General features: G+C 39.4%; 1 protein-coding gene across 1 annotated transcript in view; it reads left to right on the top strand.

Moving 5' to 3' along the window:
* Positions 1-16,972, top strand: part of TSPAN2 (tetraspanin 2) — a 59,102-nt gene extending 42,130 nt beyond the window's left edge. Inside the window, exons 7-8 of the mRNA XM_086717910.1 lie at positions 11,841-11,924; positions 14,419-16,972. Of these exons, the coding sequence (XP_086574036.1) occupies positions 11,841-11,924; positions 14,419-14,484 (150 nt within the window). The 3' untranslated portion in view covers positions 14,485-16,972. The remainder of the gene's footprint in view (positions 1-11,840; positions 11,925-14,418) is intronic.
* The last annotated feature ends 4,442 nt before the right edge of the window (positions 16,973-21,414 follow it).

Genomic DNA, 21,414 nt, shown 5'->3' with positions numbered 1-21,414 from the left:
CTGTATGCTTAGGAAAGTACTAATGTTAGAATCTGGGATGGGATTTACATTTTCCTGAGTTTCCTATAGTAGCAGTTTGGAGGATTGATGGGAAATGAAAATCTGGAGCCCAGAAGGCCAGTGGGGAAGGCTGCTGTCCTCGTTGTCGTCCAAGAGACGTTAACTGGTAACAAGCTGGACTGAGCACCAGGAATGGAGAGAAAGCCATTTAGAAAGGAAAATCTACAGGATCTGGTGACCAGTTCAGTATGAGAGAAGAGGGAGGAATCCATTGCTGCTTTTGGCTTTACTAGCTGGATAGATGGTATCATTTAATGAACTGAGAAACAGAGAAAAAGGAACAAATTTTGGAGGAAAGAAAGCGAGTTCAGTGCTTAACCTGGTAATTTTGAGGAGCTAGTGGAACTTCCAACTGGAAACGTCCAATAGACGGTTGCAAAATCTGGCCTGTGGCTCAGGAGAGAGGTTCGGGTGTCAGGGCTTCATGGGAGTCTTAAAGCTGTAGATAAGAATTTAATCCATTAGGTTTAGACGAGAAAATGGCAAGGATAGAATTCCAGGGAACAACAACATTTAAGGACAGGAAGAAGAAGAGTTGCCAAATAAGAAAAGTAGAAAAAGTAGACAGACACATGTGAGGAGATGCATGGGGGGAGGAGGGAATAGTTACTAGGATCAGGTGCTGCCATTGAGGTCAGCTCAGCATTTATCCATCCCTACCCTACGCCTGGCCCTGCAGGTAAAAAGATGAACGACACAAAGTCGCTGCTCTCAAGGAATGTGTGGTCTAACAGGACAGATGGACACAGAAGTGGACAAAATGCAGTAACAGAGGTGGGCACAGAGGGTGCAAGTGCTTTGAAAGCACAAAGGGTTACTTAGTGAGGCCAGAGGCTGGAAGGGTGGTGGGAAAGCTGACTGGAGCAGTGATGTCTCAGCTAACTCTTCAGGTGTGAGAAGTAACTATGGAAGCATTAGGCAGGAGGAAAGAAGAAAGAGCATAAGCAGAGGCACAGAAGCAGAAAATATGAATGGGGAAGTAAAAGTCCAAGGAGGTCCACTGAGATAACTACTGCAATGTTGACAGGATTGAGCATTTTAAAACGATATCTTGATGTCAGGGGGAGTGAGGACAAACCCCATCCTGCATGACATTTGCCTAGTTTGGGGCAAAGGACAGGAAAAAAGAGTTCAGAAAAGACGAAATCCAGGGGCACCTGGCTGGCTCAGTTGGAAGAGCATCCAACTCTAATTTCGGGATCATGAGTTCGAGCTCCACGTTGGGTGCAGAAATTACATAAGTAAGTTTTTAATAACTTAAAAGACAAAATCCAAATTACCATTAAACACATAAAAAATACAGGCAGTTAATAGCAATGGTAAAATATTGCAAATTAAAGAGCTGACATCGTTTAACCTATGAAATTGACCAAGTTCTTTCTTCCTTAATAGTTATATACAGGGTTGACAAAAATGATACGAAGTGAGCATTTTCAGAGAAATCAGTACAAAATGTTTAGAGGTAGTATGACTGTAGAATACTAGTGAGTTAAAAGAGCTTAGGAATGTGATAGAGTAGGAGGACCCTGACCTCACCCCATCCCATGTTTACAACCAGATATCACCCACATCCAAATCAATAAACTAGAGAGTAATCCAAAGGCTTAGAAAACAAACGCCACAACTAAATATAGAGAAGAAGCTGCATCTGGAAGGTTAGGAAGGTCAGAAAGGCAAAGGGAGGTTGCCTGGAGGAGGGAGGGAGCCACACACGTGGAGAGGACAGAGAAATGGGCCTTTGCACCAGGGAACTTAGCAGGGAAAACCAATCCCCGTAATGTTTGGCTTTAAAAACCAGAGAGGTTGGGGCGCCTGGGTGGCGCAGTCGGTTAAGCGTCCGACTTCAGCCAGGTCACGATCTCGCGGTCCGTGAGTTCGAGCCCCGCGTCGGGCTCTGGGCTGATGGCTCAGAGCCTGGAGCCTGTTTCCGATTCTGTGTCTCCCTCTCTCTCTGCCCCTCCCCCGTTCATGCTCTGTCTCTCTCTGTCCCAAAAAAAAAAAAAAAAATGAATAAACGTTAAAAAAAAATATTTAAAAAAAAAAACCAGAGAGGCTGAATTTTGGGGGACTTGGATCCTGGAACTTTAAAAGTCAGCTGACTCAGCACAGGGCAAGCTGGGAAGGTGAGTGATAGCCGGGTCACTGCCCTTAAACAGCAGCCTGTATGAAGAGGCAACATGAAAAAGGCGGTTTACACAATGCCAGGGGCAACAGGAGACAGATCTGTTCATACTGATTTCAGAGCACGTTGGAGGACTTCAAACTAAGGGAGCTGGCAGGTGCCGTCTTCCTCCTCCACCCCCCAGCATAAACACAGAGCCACTTGTAGGAGGCAGGACTACACAGACACTTGCTGCCTAACCTGCTAGCAGTTCAGATGCATGCCCGTGAGATCTCCTGAGGACTCACCCACTCCAAGCCTGCTAACCTTGGCCCTGGGCTCAGGGAAAATTTTGTGAAAGCTGCCCATGCACCCCGCCCAGCCTCCGAGTGCCCAGTTGCCACCATGTTCAGTGCCTAGCCACTGCACCAGGCCCAGCTGAAAACCCCCAGCCGCCAACACATGCTAAGCACAGCTGGATGCCAAGTTCAGCCTCACACCCACAGCCATCCCGGCACAGCCTCCAGCCTCCACCACAGTGCTTTGGGGGATCTGGCATGGGACAAGTAGCACAATGCAAATTTTGCTAACACTGCCACCCTGCTCCCAAGTTCCCTGGCAGGCACACCCACTCAGAGCTGGCCTGCGTGGGACCCGGGGGTCCCACTAACACCACAGAGAGCAAGCACAACCCACACCAGGCAGAGAGTCAGTGCAGATCACTGCATGGAAAGGAAAAGTGACCCAGACACAATAACAGAGCATAAGCCACACACATAGGATACTATCCTGAACTGCCAGGACCTCTTTGTTGTGAAGTCCCCATTTTCAAGAGCAGAAGACGTAGCCGACTTTCTTAACACAGAGAGACAGACAGAGAAGCAGACAAAAGGGAGACAGAGAAATTTATCTCAAATGAAAGGACTGGACAAGGCCACAGCCGGAGATCTGAGCAAAACAGATATAAGTAACATGCCTGATGGAGTGTTTAAAGCAATGATCATAGGACACTCATTGGGCTTGAGAAAAGAGTAGAAGACATGAGAAAGATACTTAACAGAGATAAGGAGTAACATAACAGAGATAAAGGTTCAATAAAGGAAATGGAAAACATGCTTGATGGATTGAACAGCAGGATGAAAGAAGCAGAGAAATTAATTAGTGACCTAGAACACACACTATTTGAAAGTAATCAAGTTGAACAAAAGAGAAAAGAATTATGCAAAATAAGAATAGACTTAGGAAATTCAATGACTCCATCAAAAATAATAACATTTGTATTATAGGAGTCCCAGAAGAAAAGGGGGCAGAAAATTCATTTGAAGAAATAATAGCAGATAACTTCCCTAATCTGGGGAAGGAAACAGATACCCAGATCTAGTAGACACAGAAAACTCCCATCAAGATCAACAAAAACAGGGGTGCCTGGGTGGCTTGGCTGGTTAAGCATCCAACTTCAGCTCAGGTCTGAATCTCAGGGTTCTTGGGTTCGAGCTCCACATTGGCTCTGTGCTGACAGCTCAGAGCCTGGAGCCTGCTTCCGATTCTGTGTGTGTGTGTGTGTGTGTGTGTGTGTGTGTGTGTGTGTCTGCCCCTCCCAAACTCATGTGCATGCTCTCTCTCTCTCTCTCTCTCTCAAAAATAAACATTAAAAAAAATACTTTTAAAAGAATCTACAAAAGCAGATCCACACCAAGACATATTGTAATTAAATTGGCAAAATATAATAATAAAGAAAAACATTTAAAAGCAGCAAGAAAAGTCCATAACTTACAACAGAAAACCCATAAGGCTAGCAGGGAATTTTTCAATAGAAACTTTCCAAGCCAAAGGGAGTAACATGATGTATTCAAAATGCCCAATGGGAAAAATCTGCAGCCAAGAATACTCTATCCAACAAGAATACTCTTATCATTCAGAATAAGAGAGATAAAGTGTTCCCAGGGAAACAAAAACTAAAGGAGTTCATGACAACTAAACCAACTCTGCAAGAAATATTAAAGGGGACTCTTCGAGTGGAAAAAAAAGAGACCAAAAGTAAGAGTATAGAGGTAAGATATACAAAAGGAGTAAAAAAATGAATATTTCTGTAAAAAATCATTTAAGGAAATCACAAAAAAACAGTTATAAAATATAATAATATATACCTAAAACCTGAGGAGGAAAAAACAATGGGTTCAAACTTAAATAACCATCAACTAAATATAGACCACTATGTGCAGAAGCTGTTATATACAAACCTAATGGTAACCATATATCAAAAGCCACTAGGGGCACCTCAGTGGCTCGGTCACTTAAGTCTCTGACTTTGGCTTGGGTCATGATCTTGCAGTTTGTGGTTCAAGCCCCACATCAGGCTCTGTGCTAATAGCTCAGAGCCTGGAGCCTGCTTTGCATCCTGTGTCTCCCCCTCTCTCTGCCTCTCTCCTGCTTACACTCTGTCTCTCTCTCAAAACTAAATAAACGTTAAAAAATTTTAAAAACACTAAGGGTACTTGGGTGGCTCAGTCAGTTAACCCTCTGACTCTTGATTTCGGCTCAGGTCATGATTTCGTAGTCATGAGATCAAGCCCCGTGTCAGGCTCTGTACTGTGTGGAATCTGCTTGAGAATCTCTCCCTCTCTCTCTCTCTCTCTCTCTCTGTCCCCACTCCTCTCTCTCTACCCTTCCCCCTCTCTCTGAGAAAACACTAATAAATATGCAAAGAATAAAGAGAAAGAAATCCAAATATATCACTAAATAAAATCAGCAAGCTATGAAAGAATGACAAGAAAGGATGAAAGAAAATCTTCAGAAACAACCACAAAATAAAAAATAAAATGACAATAAATACATACCTATCAATAATTACTTTGAATGTAAATGAACTAAATTCTCCAATCAAAAGACATAGGGTGACCAAATGTTAAAAAAAAAAAAAAGACCCATCCATATGCTGCCTACAAGAGACTCATTTTAGACCTAAAGACACATGCAAATTGAAAGTGAAAGGACAGAGAAACGCCTATTGGATGCAAATGGATGTCAAAAGAAAGCTGGAGTATTAATACTTACATTGGACAAACTAGACTTTAAAGACTGTAACAAGAGATGAAGAAGGGCACTATATCATAATAAAGGGGACAATCTAATAAGATATAACAATTGTAAATATTTATGCATCCAACAAGGAAACACCTAAGTATATAAAACAGTTAATAAAAAACAAAGGAATTAATCGATAGTAATGTAATAATAGTAGGACACTTTACCACCCCACTTACAACAATGGACAGATCATCAAGGAAATAATGGCTTTGAATGACCCACTGTACCAGATGGATTTAATAGATATATTCAGAATATTTTATCCTAAAACAACAGAATACACATTCTTTTCAAGTGCACATGGAACATTCTCCAGATCACATATTAGCCCACAAAAGAAGCCTCAACAAATTCAAGATCGAAGTCATACCATGCATATTTCTGACAGCAACACTATGAAACAAAGTCAACCACAAGATAAAATCTGGAAAAACCACAAATACATGGAGCTTAAATAACATGCTACTAAACAATGAATGGGCCAACTAGGAAATAAAAGAAGAAATTAAAAATTACATGAAACAAATGGAAATGAAAACATAATGGTCCGAAACTCTGGGGTGCAGCAAAAGTGGTTCTAAGAGCAAAGTTTATAGCAATTCAGGCCTACCTCAAGAAGCAAGAGAAATCTCAAGTAAACAACCTAACCTTACACCTAAAGGAGCTAGAAGAAAACAAACAAAACCTAAAGCCAGCAGAAGGAAGGAAATAATAAAGATTAGAGTAGAAATAAATGATACAGAAACTAAAAAAACGAGAACAAATCAATGAATCCAGGAGATGGTTCTTTGAAAAATCAATAAAATTGTTAAACCTCTAGGCAGACTTATTTAGAAGAGAAATGACTCAAATAAATCTCAAATGAGAGAGGAAAAATAACAACCAACACCACAGATATACAAACTCATAAGATAATATTATGAAAAACCGTATGCTAACAAATTGGGCAACCTAAAAGAAATGGATAAATTCCTAGAAACCTATAAACTCCCACAGCTGAATCAGGAAGAAATAAAAAATTGAAGACTGAATACTAACAATGAAATTGAATCAGTAATTTTAAAACTCCCAAAAACCAAAAGTCCGGGACCAGATGGCTTTACAGGCAAATTCTACCAAACGTTTAAAGAAGAGTTAATACCTGTTCTTCTCAAACTATTCCAAAAAATAGAAAAGGAAGGAAAACTTCCAGATTCATTCTATAGGGCCAACATTACCCTGATACCAAAACCAAATGAAACGCCACTAAAAAAGAGAACTGCAGGACAATATCCCTGATGAACTTGGATGCAAAATTTCTAAACAAAATACTAGTAAACTGAATCAAACAATACACGTAAAAATCACCATGATCAAGTGGGATCTGTTCTTGGTTTGCAAGGATGGTTCAATATTGGCTAATCAATCACCATGATCCATCACATCAATAAGAGAAAGGATAAGAACCATATGATCATTTCAATAGATGCTGATAAAGCATCTGACAAAGTACAACATCCATTCCTGATAAAAATCCCCAACAAAGTAGGGTTAGAGAGAACATACCTCAACATAATAAAGGCCATCTATGAAAAACCCACAGCTAACATCATCCTCAATGGCTAAACACTGAGAGATGTTCTCCTAAGGTCAGGAAGAAGACAAGGATGTCCACTCTCACCACTTTTATTCAACGTGCTGGAAGTCCTAACCACAGCAATCAGACAACAAAAAGAAATAATAGGCCTCCAAATCGGCAAGGAAGAAATCAAACTTTGACTATTTGTAGATGACATGAAACTATACGTGGAGAACCCAAAAGACTCCACCAATAGATAGATAGGTAGGTAGAATGAAAAACTGCCAGAACTGATAAACGAATTCAGCAAAGTCAAAGGATACAAAATCAGTGTACAGAAATCTGTTACATTTCTATACACCAATGATGAAGCAGCAGAAAGAGAAATGAAAATGCAATTTCTATCAAAATACCAGCAGCGTTTTTCACAGGGCTAGAACAAACAATCCTAAAATTTGTATGGAACCAGAAAAGACCCCAAATAGTCAAAGCAATCTTGAAAAAGAAAAGCAAAGCTGGAGGCATCATAATTCCAGACTTCAAGTTATATTACAAAGCTGTAGTCATCCAAACAGTATGCTACTGGCACAAAAATAGACAATGCAGATCAATGGAACACAATAGAAAATCCTGAAATAAACCCACAGCTATAAGGTCGATTAATCTTCAACAAAGCAGGAAAGAATATCTGGTGGAAAAAGACAGTCTCTTCAACAAATGATGTTGGGAAAACTGGGTTGCAACATGCAAGAGAATGAAACTGGACCACTTTCTTACGCCAAACACAAAAATAAGTTCGAAATAGATGAAAGACCTAAATGGGAGACATGAAACCATCAAAATCCTAGAAGAGAGCACAAGCAGTAACTTCTTTGATATGGCCATAGCAACATTTTTCTAGATATGTCTCCTGAGGCAGGGAAACAAAAGCAAAAATAAACTATTTGGACTACATCAAAATGAAAAGCTCTGCACAGCGAAGAAACAACAAAACTAAAAGGCAACCTACAGAGTGGGAGATGATATTTGCAAGTGACAACTCTGATAAAGGGTTAGTATCCAAAATATGTAAAGAATTTACAAAAACTCAACATCACAAACACAAATAACCCAATTGAAAAATGGGCAGAAGGTGTGGACATTTGTCAAAGAAGACATACAGATGGCCAAAAGGCACATGAAAAAATGTCCAACATTACTTATTATGAGGAGAATGCAAATCAAAACTACAATGAGATATCACCTTATACCTGTAAGAATGACTAAAATCAACAATGCAAGAAAGAACAGGTGTTGGCAAGGATGTGGAGAAAAAGGAATTCTCATGCATGGTTGGTTGGAATGCAAACTGGTATAGTCACTGTGGAAAACAGTATGGAGGTTCCTCAAAAAGTTAAAAATAGAACTACCTTATGACCCAGCAATCCCATTACTGATATTTACCCAAAGAATACAAGAACACTAATTCAAAGTGATATATGCACCCCTCTGTTTATCGCAGCATTATCAACAGTAGCCAAAATATGGAAACAGCCCAAGTGTCCACTGATACTTACATATATATCATATATATATATATATATATATATATATATATATATATATGTATGTATGTATATATATATATATATACACACACACACATATATACATGTCATATATATACATATATATACATGTCACATATATATACATATATGTCACTTTTTATATATATACATATATATGTACGTATGTATATATATATATACATATATAAAAATAGAATGAAACCTTGCCATTTGCAATGACATGGATGCAGCTGGAGAGTATAATGCTAAGCAAAATAAGTCAGACAGAGACAAATACCATATGATTTCAATCATATGTGGAATTTAACAAAACAAGCAAAGGAGAAAAATAAGAGAGACAAATCAAGAAACAGACTCTTAATTGTAGAGAACAAACTGATGGTTACCAGAGGGGAGGTGGGTGGGGGGGATGGGTGAAATAGGTAAAAGGAATTAAAGAGTGCACTTGTAGTGATGAGCACAAGGTGATGTATGGAAGTGTTGAATTACTATATTGTATACCTAAAACTAATACAACACTCTATGTTAAGCAATTGGAATTAAAATAAAAACTTAAATTTAAAAAGAAATTTAAATAGACTAATGAGTTGAGTATGTCCATGCCCTTTATCCAGAAATTCCACTCGTCAATTTATTTTAAGGAAAATAAATCAGAGATAGGGAGAGAGGTATGGTATCACTGCAGTGTTAGTCATGAGAACAAAATACTGAATAGGCCATTAATGTGTAACAAGAGGGGACTGTCTAAATTATGTACTCTCATATGATAAATTATAGCCACTAAAAACCACTATTGCAAAGAATTTTTGATGAAAGTAGTTTTGAAGTCCTAATGTTAAGTTTAAAAAGCACATAGTTGTATATAAAGAATTACCTAAGTGTGTGTTTGAGTTTAAAAATACACCACCTGAGTCATCTAGCTGGTTCTGTGGGTAGAGCATGCGACTCGATCTTGGGGTTATGTGTTTGAGCCCCACGCTGGGTGTGGAGATTACTTAAAAAAATAAATATTTAAAAAAGGAATATACTCACAGTGTTGATGATTATCTTTAGTGTAGTAATACAAGTATGCCTTATTCTCTTTATTTTTTAATCTCCAGTATTGCCCCCTTACCCACAGGGGATATGTTGCAAGACTCCCAGTGGGTGGCTGAAACACAAATAACACCAAACCCTGTATAAAGGGTCTTTATATAAACCCTATATATGTGGTATCATACATACCTGTGATAAAGTTTAATTTATAAATGAGGCACAGTAAGACGTTAACAATAATAATAAAATAAAACAATAATAATGTAATGTAATAAAAGTTATGTGACTAGACTCATTCTCACTCAAAACATCTTACTGTGCTGTACTTACCTTGTTCTTGTGACGTGAGATGATAAAATACCCATGTGATGAGATAAACGAGGTGAATGACAGACGTTGTGATGTAGCATTAGTCTACTAATGACCTAATGGTATGTCACGGGAAGGATCATCTGCTCCTAGACCCATGGAACCATGGGTAACCAACTGCAAAAGCGAAACCACAGATAAGGGGGAACTACTGTATTTCCCAAATTTCAACAGGAAGCACCTATTTCTTTTATAAGGAAGTAAACCAGTACAAGTTACTTTTCCAAAAAGAAGCTGGCTTTGAAAGCAAGGATGGAATATGGGTAGTGCTAGAGGAGGACAGTCTTGGAGGGGATTGTTTTGTTTTAGACTGAGGAACACGGGCATGGTGTCATAACGATGAGTGGGCACGTCAATGGAGAAGTAGAGGCAAAATAAGAAAGATAAGGGACAGCACAGGCTTCCTGAGGAGATGACTGGGAAAGAGATCCGGCCCCAGTAAAGGGATTAACTTTCAACAGAGATGCGTACTTGGCTTTGATGAGATAGAAATAAGAGCAGTGTTGCCTTGTTCACTCTGCGTGCTCACTGCCTACAACAGTGCCTGGCACTGACTGAATGGAGCGTGTAAGTTTTATAGGTGAAGGAGGGGAAGGTTGAGGAATTTTCTCCAACAGGTGCAGTCGTGTATTATAGTGTATTATTTTTTTCTGTGGGTCTGTATCCTTCTCTATTTTTTTTTTTTTTCAACGTTTATTTATTTTTGGGACAGAGAGAGACAGAGCATGAATGGGGGAGGGGCAGAGAGAGAGGGAGACACAGAATCGGAAACAGGCTCCAGGCTCTGAGCCATCAGCCCAGAGCCTGACGCGGGGCTCGAACTCACGGACCGCGAGATCGTGACCTGGCTGAAGTCGGACGCTTAACCGACTGCGCCACCCAGGCGCCCCTGTATCCTTCTCTAAACTGTGAGCTCCCTGGGGTACCTGGGTGGCCCAGTTGATTAAACGACTGACCCTTGATTTCGGCTCAGGTCATGCATGATCTCACAGTTCATGAGTTTGAGCCCCGAATCTGCACTCAAACTGCAGAGCCTGCTTGGGATTCTCTCTTTCCCTCTCTGCCCTTCCCCTGCTCGCTTGCTCTCTTCCTCTCTCATAAAATATATCAATAAACTAAATAAACTGCCAGCTCCCTAAGGGCAGAAGAAGTCATGTCTTATTATCTCCATATCTACCACACCATCTCCACACTGACTGATGAAGGTAGATTGCTCAAGAAATGTTTGTTGAATGAATGAATGATGAATGAATACGGTATGATAGGAGACCTGAAGATTGTGGTAAGGGTTTCATATAGCTTATGTGGGTATTAGAGGGAACTAACCAGTGACAAATAAAAGGACCTAGGCAGCCTAAAGACAAAATTGAATAGAGAGCATACCTCTGTACTTAAAAGGATTCCAGAGAGAAGCTGGAGAAACTAATTATAAGTGATCTGTTCTTTTCCCTGTCCAATTATCCCCCTTTCTTTTAACCTGCCCTGCACAAGTCTCTGTGGGCACAGATGAAAGGATAGAGACCCACCCAGCCCAGCCATCATTGAAAAGAGTTGGTCCTCTAACTGCTAACATTTGGTTTCCCTTTGTTTAATTCAAACCTGTACAGTCTTTTAAGCCTCTTACTAAGTAATCCCTACCTTGCATAGTAAATTGGACCAAGTATGTAGAAAGTCTTTTAAACTATTAATGGCAATAAAAAAAAAGCAAGGAGCTATTATCTGGGGGATATTTTACTTATTTTTATATGCTGAAAGTGAGAAGATGCCCCAAATTTTTAAATGCTTCAGGTCCTAGAATCACTTCCCCCAGCCAGGTTTCAGGGTTCTGAAGCAGCCATTGGCCTAAATAGGAACATTTTACCAAAAGTAGAGGATTATATGTTTTCCCTAATATACATTTTTGCTTTAAGGTTATCAGAATGATGCTAAGAGGAGTGGTTTGGATGTGAGCAGAAGCTGACATGGAAAAACTGCTCTGTAGAGAAGGAAAGGGTTGGATCAGAGTGATGATTCACAGATACAATCATTTGTTATTCCTTTTTTTTTTTTCCCAAAACAGAATTGCATTGATGAAATTGAGGCCATAATCAGCGTTAAACTCCAGCTCATCGGAATCGTCGGCATTGGAATCGCAGGTCTCACGGTGAGAAAGTTCCAGAACTTACCTCTTTTGCACTCTAAGAAGCCTTTGTATGTTGTTTGTCTTCCAGTGTGATACGGCAATACCTTAGGAGAGATTTCTCATAAAAGACAGACACTGTTGACAGGACATCTTCTAAGAACAAAGCTTATTAGATATATCAAGACTTAGTTCTCTAAAATATGATACAGGTTTTTTTTTTTTTAACATTTATTTATTTTTGAGAGACAGAGAGAGACAGACCATGAGCAGGGGAGAGGCAGGGAGAGAGGGAGACACAGAATCCGAAGGAGGCTCCAGGCTCCGAGCTGTCAGCACAGAGCCTGATGTGGGGCTCGAACCGACACACCGCGAGTTCATGACCTGAGCTGAAGTCGGACGCTCGACCGACTGAGCCACCCAGGCACCCCGACACAGATGTTAACTTTAACCAAATTATGACCTTGAGTTTATCATTGTAATAACTTGCTGCTTTAAGGCCACCAAACTTACACTAGACAAGTGATTTTCAATTCTGGTCTCTTCTTACTCTTAGAAATTTATAAGAGCATACCACATTAATCCCTCTCACTTATGATTTGCAGATGTGGTGATTAATAGTGTAAACTCTGGCGTCACCCTGTCTGGATTCAGCTCCTAGCTCCACTACCTGTGAGCCCTGGGATCATGGGGTAGTTTCTTAATGTCTCTATTCTTCAATTCCCTCATCTGTGAAATGAGAATTTTAATGTACCAACCTAAAGTATTCTTCCAAATTAACCCCTATAAAGTGTCTGGAACATAACACTCATAGATGCTCCCTCTATACATAGTCTGAGGGTTCCCAAGCCCAGAATCCAGGCAAAGGGAGTAACACATGCAGAGTGTGAAGCCGAGTGCAACCAGCACCTGCAGGCAGCTCAGTGCCTCGAAAGTATGTGTGTGCAAGAATTGAGAGACCGAAGGATGTAAGAGGAGCAGCAAGAGATGACACTGAAGGGCGTGTGAGGGTCCACACAACTGTGGTCTCTGTGTGCCCTTTAGAAAGGCTGGGCTTCATCCTTAAGGTAGAAGGAAGCCACCGAGGGTTAGAAGGGCCTGTGGTTGCCAGGTGGAGACAAGTTGGAGGGAAATGAGGTTGGAATCAGTCCAGTAAAGAGGTGATTTCCACTGTCCAGGAGTTGAGTGATATTCGCTAATGCCAAGGCAGTACTTACCCTCTGGCTCTCTATGTAGATTAATTCATGGCATGAGCATAAGGGAATTATGAGGAAAATCAATGAATTGGCGGTTTTCCAGGACACACCGGCATCTGCCCTCTTTTCTGTATTTCGAGCGCAGAGGGGTGGGACGTGTGGGTGAAACACTATGCTGAGGACCCCCCAGTCCAGGGCTGTCTCTCAGGCCCTCCTCGCCTGCACTGGGGCTAGCCCGGTTGCTACTCTGTGGCTTCCTGAGGACAATTTTTAGGCAGAAGACTTGAAAATGCACTGCATCACAGAGGTATCAGATAGATGCTCCTAACAACTCTACAGTCTCAGTGAGCGAGCATCCTACAGGCAGTCACCCCTGACTCGTGACAGTGGCAGGACAAGGCTGAAAAAGTTCTTTAGAGTACAGCCAGGATGAAGCAGGGGTTGTAGCCAACCTTCACAACCACACTCAAAGGGGAACGCCTTCTACTGGTCGTCTTGAATCAGCATCCCCGGAGTTTCTTCTTAAATTCCTTTCTTTTTAAGTGTAATCAGTTAACCAGATGTCCATTAGGTGTCTCCCCTGCCATGCGCTGGTACCATCAGTGAGAAGCTTGGAGCCCTGCTGCTGGCTCTTCTCCTACTTAAGCCTACCCCTTCCCTTCCAAAAGAACAGATAATACGTGTCTTTTTAAACTTAGCATTTATAGATTCTGGTCCGATGTAGGGTAGGATCAAGGAGGGAATGGTATGGATTTCTTGAAACAAACATTGACAGTCATTTATCAACATTGCACCCACAGATAACATTCCATAGGCTCTGCAAAACTGTAGGGGCAATGACTGAGAACAAGAAAGATCTTTTGGCATCTTTCTATTCAAACCATACCAGTGGCTGTTGGTTTGGCCAAGTGTTTGGCTTTTCCCAGAATTATCCAAGAGGTAGAAGTAATATCAGAATTCCAACACCTCAGTTTATGCTTTGGGGAAACTGTGGAGTTAAATAGTGAAGCATCATTTGTACCTTAAAATGGACCAAGAATGAAGAGACGCTTCACTTTGTCATATGTGGTCAAAGCTGCAAAAATTCAAAACTTTTCCAATGACAGAAAACTCTTTAGACCAAGGTGTAAACAACTAATAAATAGTTGATATGTTAATATGGAAGCCTTTAACCTGCAGCCATAAATAAGTATTATATATAAAACTGCCATTTATAGCCAGTAGTGGTTGTAATTATTTGTTAGACACCCAGGCAGTTTGCTGACCTTTTCATCAATTTTTATCATTCGAAAGTCATTAACAAGTGGTTCCTTCTTTTTCAGATCTTTGGCATGATATTCAGCATGGTCCTTTGCTGTGCAATCCGAAACTCAAGAGATGTGATATGAAGCTACTTCGACATGAAAACTGCAATCGAGAGCTTTCATACAGCTGTCACAGGACCTGGCTCCTGGCTCATTTTTAATACTCAAAGGACATTAGGATCTTAAAATAATTTGCTGTCAATTGTACATTTGCACATGTATGTATGTTTGGCTCATTCCTCGTTTACCCCTTGAGTGAATGCTCTGTGTGTTGACTGACAGCATATTCATGTGTGATCTGTGTGTTTCTGGTATACGCATTATACAGAATGAAATCTGTTGGCTGAAAATTCCTGGTTCTTGTTATGTTAGAGGAACAATCTATTTAACTCTCAGAAAAAAAAGATCATAAAACTTTGATACACTTTAAAAAACTTGGCTATTCAGAAGAAGTGATAATGGGTCATTCTCTCAGATTCTAGCCATAGAAAGTTAGATACAGAGAATTCAGGGATTTCTAGTTAACAGAAGCAGTAAGTTATGGGAATTGAGAGATCGTGGCGGGGTGCTAAAATTGACTGCCTCTGAGTTGGGTGTCAGGGTTTCCTGGGATTTTTTTTATATACATACTCTCCCCAGAACACAGTAAGCCACAGTTTTAGAACTAAACACATCTGTAAAACTAAATATAGCATGGAAAATCTTATTTGAATAACTCATACTTTCCTAGTATTTAAAAACAAAAAACTCCCTCTGGAAAGAGTGGTCACACAGACAATCATGTGCCCTATAAAAGTGAGTGTTTTTAGGACTTCAAAAGAAAAAAACCTTTTAAGAACTTTTTGAAGACATTTTTTTTCTTATGTAAGTACATTTAAACATTGCTTTATTACTTACTTTCCTTTTCTGACTCTGTTCTGAACTACAGCAACCCTCACACAAACAAAAGGGCTTTTATCTCAAATTTTTCCGTGTTTCTCCAAATGTAAAGATAGAAAGACTAAAGCCAGAGATCTGGCAGTTGCAATTAGTGGGAAAGAGAATTTTCATGGGCACTGTATCCTTGAAATACCTCATAACTTGAGTTTACATATTTTCCTAATTTTTTCTATTTTTCTTACTCACCTAGAGAATTCTTCATAGATTATGAACTATAGATTCCACCACTTAGGAAAACAAAACCCTTCCTAATTCAAATATTATAAGCATCCTTGGCCAAACCAAAATAGAGAAAGAAAAGCATCTACTAGTTGTGTGCACACAGCAGAGACAAGCTAAGGAAATTAAAATATTTAAACACACAGAACAGAAATATGTTTTTTCTGTGTTAAGTCGCCTATAAAAATAAAATTTTCGTATTCTTTATGATCTTGATGCTTTCATTTTGGTATGTAAACCCAAAGATAAGATCTAAACTGACATTATTTGTCCATTTTTAACAACTTGGTACCTTTAGTAGATCATGGAGGGTTTTTTTTAATTATTATTATTACATTTGAAAAGGCCACCCAAAAGCGAAAGTGCTGGGGACTTTGGAAGCCCCTGAGTAAGTTCACAGGCCTGTGAGAACACAATCTTTGGGTGCACACTAAAGCAAAGTGCTCAGTCCCAAGAAACTTTTACAAAACGATTTGCTGAAAAGACCTAATTGCTACAAATAGTCTCAATCACATAGAGAACCACTCTTCCACCATACTTGCTACTGCTACTAACTTGGGAGGAAGCTTTTCTAGAAAAAAAGACTGGAAGCAAGCTAATTTAATCGTACGTGGCTACTTTACAGTGTTTATAGCTGATGCAAAGATGATTTTAAGAAAGTCACTTTAACTTTAAAGATTATTTTAAGAAAGTCATGTGTAAACGTGAAATAGATGTTTATACCCCAGTAGGTGACAAATACAACCTTTGAGGCAAAGAACAAACAGTCCATCTCTCTTGCTGGCTTTAGTTCATCTGTCTACCTGAAGACAGGCCCAAGTGCATACTCGGGTTTCTTGCAGTTCAGAATCATCTCTGATTCAACAAAACTGAGTTTCACTCCATATCTGAATTAACAACCTTAAAGAAGACTACAGTGGTTAAAAGAGGAAGAGTAGAGATCTGTTCCATAAATGATTAATGTACCCCTTTGGGGAGTAATTTTTCAGAAATATGTGCCATGAGTAAAACTAGAGAATTCCATCTCTGAGTGAGGGTAGATTTATATATATCCTGAATCTATATATATCTTGAATTCCTATATATCTTGAATCTATATATGTCTTGAATCTATATATCTTGAATATATAACTCTTGGATACATACATATGTAACTTGAATATATGTATACATGCATGTATGTATAGACATACATACATGCATGTATATATATATGTGTGTGCGTGCATATATATATATATATATACACACACACACACACATATATATAAATTTTTGGTTATGTCTGTTTACCTGAACTGATTTGAGATCAAACTCAAACATATTCTTAAGCATCTGGTGCCAAGTCACTGAATTAAAATTTCTTGATGAACTATTTTAAGTTATTTCAAATTAAATTTTCTACGTACTGGAATTGTTTGTTTGATTTTATCTTAAAATTCTATTCTATCTGTATACACCCCTTTACACAACCTTTCCAAATGTCCAACTACCAAACAATACGGTTAAAAAAGGCAGGAGTAGCAATCCTTCTATAGTTTATTGTGAGGAGCTGGACGTAAAAGCAACACCCTAAGGACATTCAAGCAAATAGCACTATTTCCTTTAACGTTGTTTCATCTCTTCCCCAGAGTCGCTCCTTTGTTGTCCATGGTTCAATCTGGGAAGCCAGACACTGCTCCTGGGGCCATCACAGTCCCCCCCACGCAGTCATGGAGATAGTTCTTTGCCCGTGTGCCTTGCTAATAGGTTTGCTTGATGAGAATAAGGCTGGTGGGAAGACAGCAGTGAAGGAGATCTCTTCCCTTCTGAAGTAAGTATCAAAGGTTAAAAGGAAGAGGCACCCTTGGAAATTCAGGCAGTGCACCCCAACTTTCCTGGTTCACTGCTCCATTGACATCCCTTTGAGGGAGCATTTGTGGGCCCTCAAAGCTAGTCACTTAACTACACCATCTTAGTTTGGACTCATCAAAATCAAATTTGTATTAAGGTATGTTTTAAGGGGAACAAACGTTTTCTACTTTCTCTCAACATGATTTTATTTTTTCCTATAAAATGTACCTGTAAATTATTATATGTAGGTGTCCACTGAAAGGTAAAAAGGACTACACTACTACCAAATATTATTAATCATTCTGTTGGTAGCCTCATTGCTAACAAAAGTTAAATGCATTCCAGGAAACCACTATTCCAATGGCTATCTCCTGGGGACACAGAAAGCATGACATAGAGAAGCAGTATGTCATGACAGTATGTCATGTCAAAGCAAACTCTATGTTGATTTCATAAAGTTTTTAGCCAGAAACCCATCTGAAGCTTTGGTATTTGTTTTTTGGGGGTTTTTTCGTGTATAATTTAATGATGGTTTTACTTACATTAAACAGAAGAAATTTAAAGAAATAACCAACGAAATGCTTAGCAAACCTGGCAACTAATGAGTATCACCAATATTGTTATATTTATTACATTGGTCAGGACTTTCTGTTAATTACAAATCAAATATGCATCATCGTGCACAACTGAATATAACTTCTGCATGATACCAAATACCTATCTGAACACATTCATTTGTTGAATTAATCAATAGTCTTTGATCTAGTTCCCCATTCTATTTTAATTCAAAGACTTGTTATCAGTAGCCAGAGCCAGAGTCCCTCTATATTCCCCTCGGCCTGCTCTGCCTTACAAGATGCAACCCACTCTAATATTAGAATTTTTTTCTTTACTTTATTTGGGGGCTACTATTTTATACGTTTGAAAATCTCCTTGCAACATACTGATATGCTAAGATGAACAAGAGAAGTCTCTGCCTTCAAGAAGCTTAGGGTGGAAAAAAGGCAGGCAAATAGAACCCCCGTGAGGTTAAGTGCTGTGATAATCGTTAACCACGCGTGGGCCTTCTTGACCTTGGAGAGGATGGTCAGGCGAGAGAGGTTTCCTAAGTTCTGAGGTCTCTAAACTGAGTCCTGAAGAACTCCTAACACATTGGCCAAGTAAAAAGTAATAGGAGTCGAGAAGAAAAGGGGATCTTTGGTGGAACAATATACAAGAAGACCCTGAAACAGCGAGCATGGAAGCTTTCCAAGAGGGCATGTCAAGAAGACATGAAGAGATGAAGGGCCCCGTTAAACTGTACCAAGGTGTCTTATCTCTGTACAGAGATCATAGGAAATAGTTTATTTTCACATATTGTGATCTTTATTTTTGCTTTTAATTTAAATTTGAGTTAACATAGAGTGCACTATTGGTTTCAGTGCAATTCAGTGATTCATCACTTACATACAGCACTCCATGCTAATCACAAGTGCCCTCCTTAGTACCCACCATCCATCTAGCCCATCCCCCACCCACCTCCCTCCATCAACCCATAGTTTGTTCTCTATCATTAAGAGTCTCTTGTGGTTTGTTCCCTTCTCTTCTCTTTTCCCCCCTTCCCATGCGTACATCTCTTTTGTTTCTTAAATTCCACATATGAGTGAAATCATTTGGTATTTGTCTTTCTCTGACCTATTTCGCTTAGCATTATAATTATACTCTTTAGATCGATCCATATCGTTGCAAATGGCAAGATTTCCTTCTTTTTACGGCAGAATAATATTCCATTGTATATGTACACATCACATCTTCTTTATCCAGTCATCTGTCAGTGGACACTTGGGCTGTTCCATAATTTGGCTATTGTAAATAATGCTGGTATAAGCATCAGGGTGCACATATCCCTTTGCATTAGTATTTTTGTATTCTTTGGGTAAATACCTAGTAATGTAATTGCTGGCTCATAGAGTAGTTCTATTTTTAGCTTTCTGAGGAAGCTCCATACTATTTTCCAGAGTGGCTGCGCCAGCTTGCATTGCCACCAACAATGCAAAAGAGATCCTCTTTCTCCGCATCCTTGCCAACACCTGTTGTTTCTTGTTAATTCTAGCCATTCTGAGAGATGTGAGGTGGTATCTCATAATCGTTTTGATTTGTATTTCCCTGATGAAGAGTAGCATTGAGCATCTTTTCATGTGTCTGTTAGCCATCTGGATGTCTTCTTTGGAAAAGTGTCTATTCGTGTCTTCTGCCTCTTTCTTCACTGGGTTGTTTTGGAGGTGTTAAGTGTGATAAGTTCTTCATAGATTTTGGATACTAACCCTTTATCAGATAGGTCATTGGCAAATATCTTCTCCCACTCCATAGGCTGCCTTTTAGTTTTGTTGATTGTTTCTTTCACTGTGCAGAAGCTTTTTATCTTGATGAGGTCCCAGTAGTTCATTTTTGCTTTTGTTTCCCTTATCTTCAGCAATGTGCCTAGTAAGAAGTTGCTCCAACCAAGGTCAAAGAGGTTCCTGCCTGTGTTCTCTGGATTTTGATGGTTTCCTGTCTTAAATTAAGGTGTTTCATCTGTTTTGAATTTATTTTTGTGTATGGTGCAAGAATGTGGTCCAGTTTCATTTTTCTGCATGTTGCTGTCCGGTTTTCCCAACACCATTTGTTGAAGAGATTGTCTTTTTTCCATTGGATATTCTTTCCTGCTTTGTTGAAGATAAATTAACCGTATAGTTGTGGGTCAATTTCTGGGTTTTCTATTCTGTTCCATTGATGCATGTGTCTGTTTTTGTGCCAGGACCATACTGTCTTGATCACTAGCTCCGTAACGTAGCTTGAAGTCTGGACTCGTGATGCCTTCAGTTTTGTTTTTCTTTTTCAGGACTACTTTGTCTATTCAGGGTCTTTTGTGGTTCCATACAAATTTTAGGATTGTTTGTTCTAGCCCTGTGAAGAATGCTGGTGGTATGATGAGAGGGATTGCATTAAATGTGTAGATTGCTTTGGGTAGTATTGACATTTTAACAATATTTGTTCTTCCTATCCAGAAGCATGGAATGCCTTTCCGTTTGGGTCTTCTTCAATTTCTTTCATAAGTGTTCTATAGTTTTCAAAGTATAGATCTTTTACCACTTTAGTTAGGTTTATTCCTAGGTGTCTTACTGTTTTTGGTGCAATTGAAAATGGGATCGATTCCTTGATTTCTTTTTCTGTTGCTTCATTACTGGTATATAGTAATGCCACAGATTTCTGCACATTGATTTTATATCCTGCTACTTTGTTGAATCATGTGTTCTAGCAATTTTTTGGTGGGGTCTTTCAGATTTTCTTTTTTTATTATTTTTTTAATGTTTATTCTTGAGAGAGAGACAGAGCATGAACAGGGGAGGAGCAGAGAGAGACAGACAGACAGACAGACAGAATCCAAAGCAGGCTCCAGGCTCTGAGTTGTCAGCATAGAGCTGAACTTGGGGCCTGAGCCCACACACCGTGAGATCATGACCTGAGACGAAGTCAGACACGCAACCAAGTGAGCCACCCAGGTGCCCCCAGATTTTCTACATAGAGTATCATGTCGTCTGCAAAAAGTGAAAGTTTGACTTCTTCTTTCCTTTCTTTTTGTTGTCTGATTGCTGAGGCTACGATTTCCAGTACATGTTAATAGTCGTGGTGAGAGTGGAAATCCTGTCTTCTCCTCACTGTAAGGGAAAGGCTCTCAATTTTTCCCCACTGAGGATGATATTAGCTGTGGGTCTTTCATATATGGCCTTTGTGATGTTAAGGTATGTTCCATCTATCCATACTTTATTGAGGGGTTTCATCAAGAATGGATTCTGTATTTTGTCAAATGCTTTCTCTGCATCTATTGACAGGATCATATGGTTCTTTTATCCTTTTTTTAAATTAAAGTGGTGTATCAAGTTAATTGATTTGTGGATACTGAACCAGCCCTGCAGCCCAGGAATAAATCCCACTTGATCATGGTGAATGATTCTTTCAGTGTACTGTTGAATTCGATTTGCCAGTATCTTCTTGAGAATTTTT

Source organism: Puma concolor, chromosome C1, assembly GCF_028749965.1.
Source record: "Puma concolor isolate L17-30 chromosome C1, mPumCon1.1.hap2, whole genome shotgun sequence".
NCBI classification, from domain to species: Eukaryota; Metazoa; Chordata; class Mammalia; order Carnivora; family Felidae; genus Puma; species Puma concolor.
The sequence above is the reverse complement of the archived record's forward strand: the minus strand, read 5'-3'. Positions and strand labels throughout refer to the sequence as shown.